The sequence below is a fragment of the Atractosteus spatula genome, chromosome 6 (assembly GCF_055471065.1).
Source record: "Atractosteus spatula isolate fAtrSpa1 chromosome 6, fAtrSpa1.hap1, whole genome shotgun sequence".
In the NCBI taxonomy this organism is placed as follows: Eukaryota; Metazoa; Chordata; class Actinopteri; order Semionotiformes; family Lepisosteidae; genus Atractosteus; species Atractosteus spatula.
The window spans coordinates 64449750-64465564 of NC_142711.1; the positions used below are offsets into that span (position 1 = coordinate 64449750).

At 39.4% G+C, this 15815-nt stretch overlaps 1 protein-coding gene across 1 annotated transcript in view; it reads left to right on the forward strand.

Annotated features, from left to right (window-relative positions):
• LOC148833189 (catenin delta-2-like) overlaps positions 1-15815 on the forward strand; it is a 313017-nt gene that overhangs the window by 138368 nt on the left and 158834 nt on the right. The window contains exons 4-6 of the mRNA XM_088918834.1: positions 10517-10551; positions 11898-12014; positions 15379-15551. Of these exons, the coding sequence (XP_088774960.1) occupies positions 10517-10551; positions 11898-12014; positions 15379-15551 (325 nt within the window). The remainder of the gene's footprint in view (positions 1-10516; positions 10552-11897; positions 12015-15378; positions 15552-15815) is intronic.

The following is a 15815-nucleotide window of genomic DNA, read 5'->3' on the forward strand; positions in this document are numbered from 1 at the left end:
TTATCTAGTTGTAAAAGTATTGTAATTGTTGAATTGTAATGATGTAAATATGTTTGATTTAAATACCGATTTGTTTTAAAGGGAAACAATATATGCAAATATAAACAGTCAGTAGATTAGCTTTAGGTTTAACCCTCACATCTCTTTTAAAAATTGACCCCTTTCTCTCTTTTTTTCCTGGTAAGTTTCAAATTGATTTCAGCTAACGATCAGCTAATCAGTCTGCCGATTTTTCGAATTAAAGAAGTGGGGGAAAAGAACACAGATAAAGGATTGAAGAAGGAAGTAAACAAATTAAAGGGTATTTATTAACTTGGAAAAGCTTTTAGCACACTTTTGAATGGAGTTGGAATACTGCTGTTTACAAAGTAATCAAAATCATTAAGTTCACCAGTGTTGTGCAGGGTATAGCTACAGCATCTGCTTTAAACCCAAAGCTTTAGGTAAAAACACTTTTAAGCAAGGCTGAAGGACAGTATTTTTATCTTCTTACTTTTACTTCTGATTTATTATTACTGTTCTTGCTGGCATTCTCCACAGTGACATATTCTGTGATGGTGCAATTGTGGAGATGGTAAGAGGGAAAAGAATAGCCTGATAGAAAGGGTTTGTATTCATGTTTTCTATAGGTTATTTCTCTGAAATACTATATGCTACGCCTTTTTCTGTGCAATATGCTCACCATAAAAAGATTAATAACAGCATGTATTTTGTTAATAAAATTATTATAAAATATTTGGTTAATATAACTGAATCTGTAACAATCTCTTTCTTTTATTTATTGTTTAGTGTCTCTAAACTGAAAAGAACCATTTTAATGAGGCTTCCAAAATCGATCAAACCCCATTCAGGCACTTGTGACATATTTGCTCAATTTCAGTTTTGATGTTGCTTTTTAAACATTTAGGGACCCGTTTACAAATCATCTAAATTGAAATTGATATCTCTGGTATTTCATTGGTGATTTCTGCTTTGGTCTCTGTTGTAGAAACATCCTTTATAGATTGTTTTAATGGCTATAAAGAGGTTTTTCTTAGAGTGATTTCATACATGTTGTGAGCAAATGAGTCACTTCCAGTACGTATTTTCCCTGCAGTCTTGCTGAGTACTTTCTCAGGGGAAAAGCTGGTTCAGGTTTTCTTCCTGTAGAATTTTTCCACAGTCCAGATCTTTGTGTGGCACAGTCTTTAGTGAGGCTAGCATCTAAAATTGGATCTGGTGCCTGAAGCCTTACTTGCGGAATTGTTGACGGTTTAAGGATACGTAGCTTTGCATCTAAAACCTGGCATGCTATGATGATCATTGTTTTCCAAAGGCCCTGATACACATATATTTAAAATAACAAGTAATAGGTTTATTCTATGCTAAAAAGAGAAGAAAGAAAACACAGTGTTTCAGCTGTGGAACCTTCTTCAGGTGTGAGCAATATATTTAAGTCATATATTTAAAATATATGACCTGACATTGAATACAACACAGTCTTGTGAACAACAGTGAAGATATTAAGTCAGCATCTGGCCTGTGTTTTGAAGGTGGCAAAGTCCTGCTGTCTTTGAGCTCCCGGGTTCAGTCGTGGACCGGGGGAGTCTGTCTGTGTGGAGCTCACATGTTGAGGGAATAGAACTGGATGAGCTCAGTGGCCAGATGACACCCTCTACCCCATGGGCTTTGTCAGGCTTTAGTTTCTGAGGGGCTGTTGAAGCTGTAGAAGGAGCAAAAGATATATCCTGTTATTTTCTGTTCATTAGGACCTGTATCTTATTTTATTTTTAGTCATAGCAGCTGTAGTAGTCTTGTTATGAACCACTACATTTGAATTAATACACCCATGACAATCATTTTTTTATTGCCAAGCTAGATTTAATGTCTGTGTTAGCGTTAAGATCAAAAAGACTTCTATTCTGTTTAATAAATTAACAAGCGTCAACATATGTTTTCATTCCAGATATGAAAATGGACAGTTATGTTCTTAATCCTTGTGTAAATAGTAAACCCATGATCTTAATTAGTTTCCTCAGGTGTTTGCAGTCATCAGATTAGCATTCTGTCAGCGTTCCAGCATCTAAAAAATGAATACATTAATCTGCATCCTCAGCCACCTTGAAATATGGCTCAATTCATTGAAAGTGTTTTTTTTTTGTTCTTCATTTATGTAAAACATTGCACATCATCTCCACACTGATCTGTAGCAGCAACACAAAGTTCTACATTTCTGGAGATATATGGTACAGTACATTGCCACACTGTATTTCCTAATGTCTCCTTTACAAGAATCTAGCCTTAGTAATAACCTTTAAACAGTCTGAAGAAAACTGTATTTAAATTATCTATAGAGGCAATCTGTAGAGAAACCTGCAACAAAAACAAGTCTATAATGAATATTAAATCTTTGTGTGAATGTGGCTTTGAACACACGTCTCCTCATCAAAGCTGAAGAAAAAAGATGACCCTTCTCCTCCTGTGATACATCTGGTGCTGTTTGTGCAGCTTCTCTCCGATGTTAAGTGGCAGTATGAAATATTAATGCATTACATAATGTGCACCCTGATGCCTTCTCAACTGAAGAATCAGGAGTCACTATCAAGCAAATGGGATCTTGCTGTGATCATCTTGCCCTATTATTATGAAGTGTTTGGTTTGGACAAACGATTCCTGCAATGTCTGAAATGTATTGTTTCCCATTTTAAAAGTACCAGAGTCTCCGCATATTAGCTCAGCCTAATGATATGTCAGTATTGTTAAAATATTAAAAAGGATTCGGTTTTTTTCATGTACAGTCTTTATCAAAAATGCCTTTAGGAGGATTGTATTGACATATTTACTTGGTATTCGAGAGTACATACTGGTACCAGTGGCAAGTTAAAAAGTTTCATTGAAACACCGAAGACAAAAAAGAATGTCCATTCCCTGAAATGTAATTCCCTTCCAGCTTCCTGCACAGCTTCAATCCCAGGAAACGAATATCAGGGAAAGGCGTGTAGTGTTAATGATCAGTGTTGATCATGACAAGAATAACAACCTAATGATGATGACTTCACCAAACGTTAATTTCACCAGAGGCATGAATTATCTTCAAATTCATGTCAAGGATGATCTGCTTTGGCAGATTTCGATGCTAATTTAATCATTTTAATTATTACTATTCTTTCAGTGTTCAACCCCCAAGTCCTTTGCACCTCCCAATTTTTTGTATGGAAATTTAAAATGCTTTAGAGCTTCTATTTACTATATTTTGTGACAAAAAATATACATTTTATATATATATAATATATAACAACAACAACAACAACAATAATAATAATTCCTTACACTTATATAGCACTTTTCTGGACACTCCACTCAAAGTGCTTTATAGGTAATGGGGATCCCCTCCACCACCACCAGTGTGCAGCCCCACCTGGATGATGCACCAGTACTCTCCCCACACACCAGCTCTCAGTGGGGAGGAGAGCAGGGTGATGAAGCCAGTTCAGAGACGGGGATTATTAGGAGGCCATGATTGGTAAAGGCCAGGGAGAAATTTGGCCAGGACACCGGGGTGAAACGCCCTCAGATTTTTAATGACCACAGAAAGTCAGAACCTCGGTTTTACCTCTCATCCAAAGTATGGCACCTTTTTACAGAATAGTGTCCTTGTCTCTATACTGGGGCATTAGGACCCACACAGACCACAGGGTGAGCGCCCCCTGCTGGCCCCACTGACACCTCTTCCAGCAGCAAGAGGCCTCCCATCCAGATACTGACCAGGCTCACCACTGCTGAGCTCCAGCTGGGCTGTCCATTGTGAGTTACAGGGTGATTTGGCTGCTGGAGTATGTTATATATAAATATATTAATATATTATATATAAATATATAGTTCTCTTCATTTTCATTGAAAAATAATATAAACTTTCTTCAGATGTAATGTATTTTTTTGTAGACATAATTATTTGTTCTTGCATTTTAAAGCTTGTAATTCATACAATATAGATTGTACACAGCCTAATTCCCATTATTGATGGATTTTAAATTAAAATAATATAAATATACATATGCTATTTTTATTGCGAAAATACATTGAAAATCTGAAGGGAGTGGTTGGTATGGATGTACAGTAGGCTCAATTTTTATTTCAGTTTAATTGAAATCTTCCACTAATGATTTTCTTAATTAGACTTTATCACTGATTTTCAGTTCTGAAATCTTGCTGGAGATTTAAAATCACATAGAAATGTAAGCAGCTTAAGACGACCTATTATTTGACATCTGGAAACACCTGGTTCAGCTGAGGTTTTAATTAACTGAGGGCTTAGTGGAGATGGCTTCAGGACCAGAGTGGAGAAATACAGCTTCTTGTGGTTCGAAAGGTGTAAAAATAAATTTCCACCTGAAGTGCGATTTGAACTGGAGCTCCTGGGATGTCCTGAAGTACGCAGACATGGCTCTGTAGCGGAGCTGGTTGCAGAGCAGTGTCGTCACCGCCCTCCCTGCGCATAGCAGGGAACTCAGCCGCCCGGGCTGGGGGGAGATCTCCCGGGTTTGCGCCCAGCTAGTGAGGGACGAACCGGCAGGGCGGAGCGGCGAACAGCGACAGCCACAGCTCCCGTCCTCAGAGCCCCTGTCGGGCCACATCACAGCACACACAACACACACAACACAACACAGGAGGTGTGTGTCTTGTGACTCCACTTCTTTGCCCAATTCTGTGGGAGGCTTTCTAGTTTGAGAAACCTAGAGAAGCGCAATTACAACTGCCTGCGTACTAAACACGACAAGCAAAACACGATCCACTTGTGAAGGAGGCGATTCACACTTACAGTGGCTTTATTTAATGTATGATGTGCCTTTTCAAGCTCTCAAGGAGAAAAGTAGAGTCACACTTTTATCACTTGTCTTCAATTCTCTTTGTGAATACAAACGATGAAATTTCCCCAAACTGTATTTATTTCTAAACTCTAATGGCCTATAACATCACAAGCCAGACCGAGGTACAAATACTGTAAGATGTAAATGAACTAACAGCTTGCTTTAATATCTCTTATGATTGCTTGTAACAGCCTACTTTGTCATTTTGCAACATAAATTCCAGGCTCATTGTATATTGTAGCTGGCATTGATTTGTGTGTGTGTATGGTTCTTTTTTATCAGAAACCTGAATACGGTATGTATAATTAACAGCAGAAACAGGAAAGTTAATACAAGGTCAGACACAGAATGTACTTTTACAGAATATGGGTTGATGTCTATTTCTTTTTTTGTGTATATCGGTCAGCAGGATTACAGTCAGCTGACTTTTTATTGTAATAGCAACACTTTTTGAAAAGCTGGGCAAAACAAATTCTTTTAACATTTTAATCCCCTCTCTGACCCTATATGAAGTTCTACATTATTTGCGTGACGTACTGTATGTGTTGTACCCGGGTGAGCCAGAGCTCGCAGCCCTCAGTCTCCATGGTAACTGGCCGCGTTCACACGCGGATTCGCGTGAACACCCCCCGGAGCCACGGGAACGTGTTTGGGGCAGCTGTCTCAGCTACCAGCCCCCACTTAATGGGTACCTATCTTGTCAGCTTCAGGATACTTTAACCCAGATGTGCCCATGGTCAGGTACTCTGTCATTGAGCTTTTCTACAATACTTCTCTAGGGAAGTGCTCTTAGCATTTACCGGCTGTTCTGACTGATTCACTGATTCAGCCCATCTGCCTTATCCCGAGATGGAACCCAAAGCCAGACAGATCCTAGTCTGCTCCTTCCTCTCCACACCCTCACAGTCACAGACCAGACCAGCGGGACCCTGAAGCTTCCTGATTTTCCAGACTTGCTTGGCTGTGCAGCTACTCTACTCAGCTACTCTGTACCTCCCATGTTCTGTCCATCCTCTGTCTCCCTGTACAGCGCAGCACGTGCTTCATCCATCCTCTGTCTGCATGCACAGCGCAGCCCCTGTATTGTCCATCTTTGTCTGCCTGTCTAGGGCTGTCCCAGCTCTCAACTGTTTGTTTACCTTCACTTTGACCAAGTATTTGGACTCCTCAGCCTGTCTCACAGATGGGGTGCTTTCCAGCTCAGCGCTGCATCATTACAATAAGAAAATGCATCCGTGGATGAATAATAAAACTACTGGAATGCAGATGAGTAAGTTCTTCCTAAAAAATTACATGTAAGATGCACTGAGAAAAAGGTAATTTGATCCCAAAAGTGGTTTTATAGTCAAGAAGGATGCTATTGACAGCTTTATCTCGGACACACTAGTACAAAGCAACACTCTTAACAAAGGGGAATGTGTAAGTAGGCAGTCTTGGTTCAAGCAGACATGAGAAACTGAATTAAGGGAGCTAATGTGACGACTCATCTGACACTCAAGGGCTGTTTGCACTAGTGGCAGTTTCATCTCCTAAATGTGCTCATGGCTTCATTACTCTCAGTCATTTTAATTAACAGCTATGAATTCAAACCGTCTTTTTGATGTTGGGCCAAACGACTAGGCGACAATGAGTAATTGACTGTAGCTACACCACTCAGATGCTGTGTGCACAGCACCAAAACATTTTTGTGGACATTTAAAAAAGTACCTCTTTAAACAAATATACAGTTCATTTTTTTCAATGAAATCATTAACTGTTTTTTAAATGTTATAAATACAGGTGTTAGTATATACAGTATCAGAAGTAACTAATTTTTCCACTCACAGGGTCTGTGTTAGTATCAGTATTGAGCTAGAACCGGAATTCCTTTATCCTCTGTTTTCCAGAGCTCTGCTGCTCCCTCACTCCTCACCAATGTCTCAGGTAGTAACTGTCCATCATGAGGGACATATCCAGACTGCCCACACCCTTGACTGACACCCCCATGATCCTCTCCCTCCAGAGGTAGTCCTTTCCACTCTTTACTATGGTCCACATTCTGTCGATGGCATCGCAGGGGACGTGGACAGGACGGATGCCATGTAGGATGTATTGTGGGATGAAGAAAAGTTTGGTGAGGAGGCCTGTCTTGTTGCCTACATGTCCATGAGGCACTGAGGGGGTTTGCTAAAGTCCTTTTTATGTGGTTTTGCAGCTCCTCAGTCATGACCCTGATAAGAGAGCGTGCTTGCTCTTGTAGGCCCTCATTCAGCATCCTAATTAAATCAAGTGCTTAGCCAAACTTTCTAATCTCTATGCAAGTGATGAGTGCTTGTGTTTTAAGCAACAAAAGCAACAAAACCTAAACAGAGAAAGAGTTCATTGTGTGAATTGCCTGTCCCCGATGGGGTGAAGGTATATAGACAGAGCACAATCGAAAAGCTCTCTTGAGGATTCCTGAACTGTCTTCCGTTTGGCCTTGTCAGCATTAAGTACTGAGGAACAAATAATAGGTTTATTCCATGCTGAAAAAAAGAAGAAAGAAAACACAACGTTTTGGCCGTGGAGCCTTCTTCAGGTGTGAGGAGTGAGGTGTGAGGTGTGCTCACACCCGAAGAAGGCTCCACAGCCAAAACGTTGTGTTTTCTTTCACCTTTTTTTCAGCATGGAATAAACCTATTATTTGTTCCTTTGCAGCCTACGCATGCGTAACGCAGCTCCCCACCTGAACTACTACATTTAGTACTTAGGACTGCTCTGACAGAGCAGGGATTCATCTGCTTGTCTGTCATTTGATTCTGTTACTCCTATTCTGGACCTTGAAAGCGAACAGTGCTATAAATATCCACTATCTACAAAGTGGGGTTATTTGCACATCTTTTTTTTTTTCCTGGCAACAGACTCAATTTTGTCACTACAACAACTACAATAAAATAACCATCACAATGATCATGACAATGGGGTATAAACAGGGGTGCCACACAATTCCTGATGTAGAGTATTCTTGTTATTCATGTGGCCTGGTCCATTTCCTCAAAGCAATAGAAGACTCTATCATGCAGCCTCCCGTGGCTGTTTCCTGGCCCAGTTTTGTTCTCCTCTCACCGGTCTGTACAAGTGCTATCTTCTCAGTGTTCACTGCAGAATGTGATTCATGGATATTCATGCTGAAATGCACCATTATATTAACATGTGGCATTTTGTTTTCTCCAGCAATTCGTCACTCGAGTGCAAACAGGGACGGGCCTTGAGAAAAATCGATGGAAACTGTGGGGCTGGTTTAGCAGCTGTCGCTCGGCTGTGGGTGGTGAATGACCATTTAGACTCATAATAAAATTCAGCCTTTAGCAGCTCATACCACCACACAGTTCCTTGCAATATTGATCAGAGGAAAAGAGAATTCGATATTTTACACCAGTTTCATTTCCAGCTAATCTCTTATTATTACTTGTATTCACTGTGCTCCAGATGGGAGAGCTTTCCTCATTGATCTCCTTGACAGGTTTTGTAAATGTTGACACTACTGGGACACACTCTGGCTACATTATTGAAAGCTGACCTTTGATGAAGATAATCTTTGTTTATTAAATGTTTTCTTAAATAAATTTGTGATAATCTATCTAATGACAAATTTCACCCTAGACACTGGTGTTTTCTGTTAGCTCTGTGCAATGTGGTACAATTTATTCTTGAATATTTAAGCAATTTTTTAAAAACGAAGTTACAGTATTGGGTTTTGAAAAAGCCTTCTGTGCTAAAATGAGAAGTTAGGAGAAAACCATTTCTAGTCCATTCCCGCTCACACCTCTATAAAGATCGAGACTTGCTCAGCTAAGCATACCCTGTGCTGTATCTTTCCAATACAATATGCACACATATTGTACACAAGGGTTGAAGGAGCTGATACTGTATATTCTGGGTATTCACAATACAGTATGCTTGTGCCCATTTTATCTTTCCATTCACGTTTCATGTCTGGGAAGGTTATACAGTTCAGGAACAGGAACAGCAGGACTGGATATTAAGCAAGAGATAGTTTTTCAAAAAAATATTGAGATAATGTAAATCACGATCATAGCAGGGTATCCTCTTGATTTTTTTCTGCTATTGCTCCAAGCAGGAATGCATAAGAAAGCACCAGTTATTTTACTCTTACAGCACTATACTACTGATGTGCGCTTAATGTACTTAACTCTTTTACTTTCTTCTCTTGGGAATCATTTTTGATAAAATAACTCTCCTTCACACAAACCATTTTGAATGTCTGGATAAAAAAGGACTGTGAGAAATTACAGGGAGCCAATCAAATACAGAAATAACAACTATGACTCATTCTTCAAAATTAAAAAACAAGTTTAATAAAAGCAATTGGACTTTTTCACTGTAAAGCTACATCAGATTTAATATGTTATGCACAATAAGTACATAAGTGCAGAACTGCACTAAGCTTTTAATATATAAAATCATTGTATTTGATTATTATTGTGCAGAAGCACAGGGTAAAAAATAAATATTCCATCCCGGGAGAAATGTTTGATAAAATGCCAAATGCTTTTAAGAATCTATCAGAGAAATATTGTTTTTCCCCACAGTCTATTCAATGTGCTTTTCATATTGGACCTACAATTAACGGGTTCACTGCAAGGAATGACTCCCACCACATGAACACAGAAATGTACAATAAAATATAGGTCTGAAGGTCTGACAGGAACAGGGATCAACATGCTGGGACTGTCAAATCAGCCACCACCTGTACGATATTCATCTGTGATAGAGACAAGCTATTCATGAGGGGAAACTCAAATCCATCTGGGCAGCAAAAAAGTAAAAAAAAAATCAAATTTTTAATGGGGTGAAATGTTTAAAATGTGTGTAAAAATATGTTCTCACTTGAATCTTACAAAGGTTCAAGCTAACACATGAAACATAAGTGTGTGCTCATTGTGATGTGCTACTGACAAAAGTGAATGTCTTTAATGTCATTTTGCCCATGAAAAGTAAAAATGGGATAGAGGCATGAAGTGGATGCTAGAATCATTGTGATTTCAAAAGAAGAAAGTAACATCAATTAAAAGCACGTTTAGCTGCAGGAGGTTTTTGTGTAGTGTGTTGGGTTTATATATGGTGTGTGTACACACAGATGATACGCAGGGGTAGACACGTAACCCCATACAAGCAAAGGAATCTTTAAAACATCTGCTCTGTGCGGCTCCTCTTTCAGGCTTCAGACTGATAAAAATGCAGATCAAAACACATTTCTCCTGCTATGATTTGTTGCACTTTCAAGTAAACCTTGTATTTTGGTCCATTACCTCAACGCAGGCAAGGTTTGTTACCTCTGTAAGCTACGTCTCGCCTTGCTGGAGTGAAGATCTGCTACAGGAAGTGTGAGGAAGAAAGGAGAGGCTTCACTAGCCACCCAAATTTATACTGACTGAACATGCGATTACAGCAGAGTGCTACTGGTATTCGCTGCGTCTGTCTAACTTTGCATAGTGTGTCATTATAATGGGAAATCTTCTGCTTCCTTGCAGGAAACTCGGATGAGCAGAGTGGCTTTGGCTGGGCTGTTTGCCTCTGCGGTGTGCACCGTCAGATGATGATGGTGTTCTCCACAGTGACAGATGTGCGCAGGCATTACACTTGAATGGGCACTTTTTTAATGGGATTTCTTTTCCTTTTCCTTCCAGTTCAACAGAGGAGCCGTTCCGCTGGAATACCCAAGGTAAAATTCTGAGTTCAGGAGTTAATACGTGCGTGAGCACACACACACACACACACACACACACACAGATATATATACTGTATAGAGTTATCTTCTCGGCTTCCCAGTTTGGAGCTCTTTATTTCATTACTCCCTCACTGGTGCATCCACGTGTGAGCCGGAGAGAGAGGGAAACATCCAATCTCACAAAACCCCCCTGCCACACAGCGAAGCAGTTCTCTGCCAGGCCTCCTGGGCCGCCCGCTCCGAGAGGGTCGCCACAGAGCTGCTTCCCCTTCGGCCGGGACAGAAATGGCGGGAAGTCTGAAACAGTTCCTCCTGTATCAGTATTCTCTGTGTATCGCACGCAGAGCAACTTCATTGCGGTTCATTTAGACGGAGGCAGTAGTTAACAAGGGCATACTGCAGACAAGCATGTGGAAGCTTATGTGCCTTTTATACGCAGCATACTGTATATACAGTAGATGGAAGAGTGCAATCTGTGAATTAGTTAATAATCTGTGTGTCTGCAGCCTTTCACTCTCACATAGTCTTCCCTGTCCACCCCAAGTCCAAGCTGGTAATGTACATACTGTCCATACAGTAATTGTTTTATACTGTATTATCCAATATTTTTTAATTAAAGTTTATTAAATAAACTGCCTGTTGATTGTGTTACATTAAACTCATACTCTCACACATACTCCAGGTGTCCAGGTGTGCTGCGGATATTGTTTTGAGGGTGTGACTGACAGGTCCTGGGTCTGTAGTGCTTTCATGACAGCAGTACTGTGCTGATATGTTACAGGCACGCAAGTGCCCCGCCCAGGGCCCAGGGAGAGATGTGTATCAAGCCTTTCTCAAATGTGCTCCGCGTATAGCGCTGAAAGCGAGAGGAAGTAGAATCATTTTTAAAAGAAATGAAGTGCCGTGGGTTTTAAATCAACGTGCTGTTGGCTCTGTGGGAGTGTTTAAGTCATCTGAAGATTAACATTTAGCTCCCTGAGAACACGGCTATCGGAATGGTTGCTGTATATGGATCTAAACTGTGCATTAGGATCACTTATATCAGTGATGCTGAGACCTCAGACCCCTGCATAGTTTCATTGTTTTTGTTACAGTGGAGGTTAATCCTTTGCCTTAAACCCCTTGTATAAGCCCCTGGCAGGCAACTTTTATACTCCTTGACAGGATGTGTCAGTAATGAGTGCAAGCAGGCAGGCAAGGTGAAGGACATTTATTTCAGAATGTGACCACAGCAAAAACAAAATTCCTTTTGGGAGATCAGAGCTAATTCCATGAGTCATTGTGTTGTTCCAGTAATGCGCCGGTTGCTTTGATGACGAGGTTTACATTTTGGATTACAGATGGCCAAAAAGACATTGAAGATGAACTGACTACAGGCTTGGAACTTGTGGATTCCTGCATAAGGTCCCTCCAGGAGTCGGGCATCCTTGACCCTCCAGGATACTCTTCTGCTGAAAGTAAGGCTTTTTATGCCTTTGTGTCGATTGAATTTGTTTTTTGCATTTTTTTCATGTCTAGATATAATGTGTTTTTAGCAAAGCTGTGATTAATTGGACCCTAACGTTTATAGGGTGAGTCTTGAAGGATTTTTTAGCTTTAGTGATTGATCTTAATAATCCAAGAACAAAAACCAATCGAGATGCCTCCTTAGATGAATGTATCTGTTTTTGGAATGCGATTCCTCCTGGAATTTTGATTGTCACCATAATAATATGCAACATGTGGTGTTTTTCTGCATTATTAAATAGCTGTAATGATTAGTCGTTCATTTATGGTGAGAGCCCTCACACTTCTGCACATCATTACAGGTGCTCGTCAAACAAAATACCTCAGTTTGTCACTTTCTGATTCTCTACTAAAAATGTGTTACTTTGTTAATAATCAGCCTTAAAGATTTTTGTGAAATCTTTACACTAATATTCTATGCAAAGACCAAAATAACTATGATGCTAGTGTTTTGATCCTAGAAATTAGCTTCTGCAGTCTTTAAAAAATACAAATACATTCACTTCAGCTTTATTAAGAGCTCTCTTGAAAGATACCTGAGAAATTTTACCTCTTCCACATACTGGTTAAAGTGGTTCTGTAACAAAAGGTTCTCTGAAGATAAATACCTGTCATTGCTAATTCAGCGTGCGTCAGGGGTCTTACTGTGAATTGTATTGCACAAAAGGATCAAGACGGCCCACTCTTTTCTTTTAAGAACACTAAAGTGCACAGGTTCTCCCTTGGCAATATAAAAAAGAATAAAATCTTAAGTAAGCCAGACAGGGTAATCAAATTCATATTCAGTTAGTTGAATGGGATGGAATGATAAGTCTGAAACTCCAAAAAGGGCAGAAAACTCAGAAAGGAACTTGACAAGTTGAGCAGCTTCTTAAATATAAAATGATTAATGTATAGGTCTTTGTGGCTCATACAGCAAACCCTCTTAGATACGTGTTGTGCACTCAAAGTGTGGATTTGAGCACCGAGTGAAATAAAATGCTGAATTCAGGATCCATTCATTGAGGAAGCCTTTGTAATCTAAGTTTGCTCATTGCTTTTCAGTACAAGAGCTGCATTTCTGTCTTAACTGTTTTGTTGAGCCAAGTCAGGCATTCTGGGCAGAAACAAGAGTAAAAATGCACCAACATCAAAGGCCAAAGTCAAAGTCCAAGCATGCCCTTTTTACCTCAGAATAAAAAAGGAACCAAAATATTAGTGGTTGAGTTGGCTGTGTTCTAGACTCACACTTTTCTCACAGACTAGACTCACACTGTTTCTTACAGGCAGTGTACAGCATAATTTGACACTTGAGATTTTCCAAAGTGAACTGATACTGTTCTTAGTGGAGTCGTCAGTGTAGCACACATACACTGTATATACTGTACATGCAGATACTTTATTTTCTTACAGAACAAAGTTGGATTACCTGTACAAAATATCGCTCTGCACTGTTAGGAAAAACTAATATGTGCCAAGATTTAATAAAACTTTATTCTTTTAAACTGAGTTTTGAATAGTACAGTGTATTCTTTGTTATTATCAGTGTATTTAACAGAAATTTTATTTTCCTGTGAAAAAATTGTTTTCCGAGAGACCCCATTAGTTTTCTTCCCTGTAAGTTTTCATTGCAAGAAATGGGATCGTAATTTTTGAAGGTGGGCTTGAGTGCAGACTACTTCATGTTTGCTTGTGGGTGTGTGGCTAATGACCAACTGTACAAAGCCCTGGAGTTTACTGTTATATATGACCATTAAAATAAGTTCAAAATGTAAGTATTTTCCTTGGTAACTCCCTTTCTGTTGTTTTTTATACCTATGAGGAGAAGCAAGATTATTTCACATGGTTTCTCCAAGATTGCCAGTTAAAAGGTCTTCATTTTTTAAATTGGAATCTTGGCTCTTGATGACTGCAATGAAACTGAACCATTTGGCTTTTTTTCATGTTGTTTTCTCAAGCTGAAGTCTAAAGAGGCATGTAAAATGCTCTTAAATCCTTCCTGTGGTTGCGAACCTGAAGCACCCTTCAAAGCTAAAATATTTAGCTGTGTTTTGCTTTTAGAATGTGTATGGATTGTTTTGCAATTTATTTCGGATTCGGATCTTCCATCATTTAGAATGACATTTTTTTTACCAGCTTGTGACTTTCAGTTTGTGAGTTCTCCTTTTACCCCTTAACTTCAAACTTCAAATCTAAAACTCCCATTAAATTAATAAAAGGAGCTTTGTTAGAATTTTGCATTAGTTTCTTCTTACTGAAAAAACTAAGAAAATGTGGAGATATAACTTTTACTAAATGAAAAGCTGATTTTTGCTATTGAATGTAAAATTGTTTCCACATCTTCATTATTATTTACTTCTTTCAGTGCTGTTTGAGGTTTTGGAAAAACCTCTCATCTTATAGCCCCACACTGAAGTGAAGTATTCATTGAAAGAACAGTTTTGGATTTTGATTTTAATCATTCTAGTGCAGGAATTCAGTGGGAACCACCAAGCTTTATGAGGGGAAAGATTCTTTTTCCTTATATTTCAGAAATGACTAATGCATGGTTTCCAATGTTTGTAAGTAGTGTATTTGTCAAACGGTGTTTCTGTAGTACTATGATGTGGATACATTTAGATTTGTTTGTACTGTAGCTTGTTGGGAACTAGGCCGACTGTTCTGAATACTGTCTCCAGCACAGCACTTGAGTCAAAAATAATCTTGAAAGTTCAGTAGAACTAAGAACATTTAGCGGAGCAGTAGTTTGTCACCTTTCAATGTACAGATTTTCCCAGAATCCACTATTCACATCAAGCCGAAGATTTAACGTTTCCATAGTCTACAGTTCCTTATGTCTTTATTTGTTCTGTCTGTTTATAATTTGCTCTTTTTGGTGCTATTCATCTGCATCTTTAGGAGAAACAACTGAGCAATAACCTGCATAGGAAGAGTTTGACTCCTGACTACGGTGTAGAAGTAAAAGTTGTTATGGAATAAAAAATTTAGCTGTGCCAATTGTAGCCAAACAGGGGTCCTCTGTGTAAATACCTGCATTGTACTTTCTGGAGTCAATTAATCAATGGTAAAATATTCTCTCTCTCCACTTTGTTGTAACAGAGACCTGGCACTTGCTAAGCTAAAAAAAGAGCTGATATCATCATAAGTTGCACAAAATATTCGTTAATTTCTAGCAAGAAAATTAGCTGTTCCCAATTACCTTTATTACTGTCCTGATTTCGACAGTGAGCAGCACGTGTGTTCAATCATTCTGAGCTTCTCCTGATAAATTATGTATGCTGTTTCTGCTTCACTGAGGTCTGCATCACTGCCTGCTCTAAATTACTTTCAACACAGGGCCGAGCCTTCTTTCCCAGAGTGCACTGCAGCTCACTTCCAATCCAGAAGGGTCTTTCCAGTACACAGCCAGCTACCATAGCAACCAGACCCTTGCTCTGAGTGATTCTTCAGCACCACAGATCCCTTCTCGCAGCGGCCAAGTTGGAGGTGCTGTCCACAGTTACAACCAGGTATGTGCCAGATTCAGACTCTGGGAGATTGCGTCTCGTGAAAGCCTTCAGTAAATTTACAGGCTTTTTCTGTTGGCTCCTGAAAGGAATAGTTTACTAAATAATTCAGGGATGTAAAAGCACAGTTCTCTTGTATAGTAAAAGGAGATAAAGGGAGAGGAGAGGGCCTTATTACAAAGGAAACTGTCTGCATCACTTCAAGGGACTTCTAATTAACTTGGAAAGAATTTGGTGCTCAAGTGCTTCATTGTGTGATTGGATGTG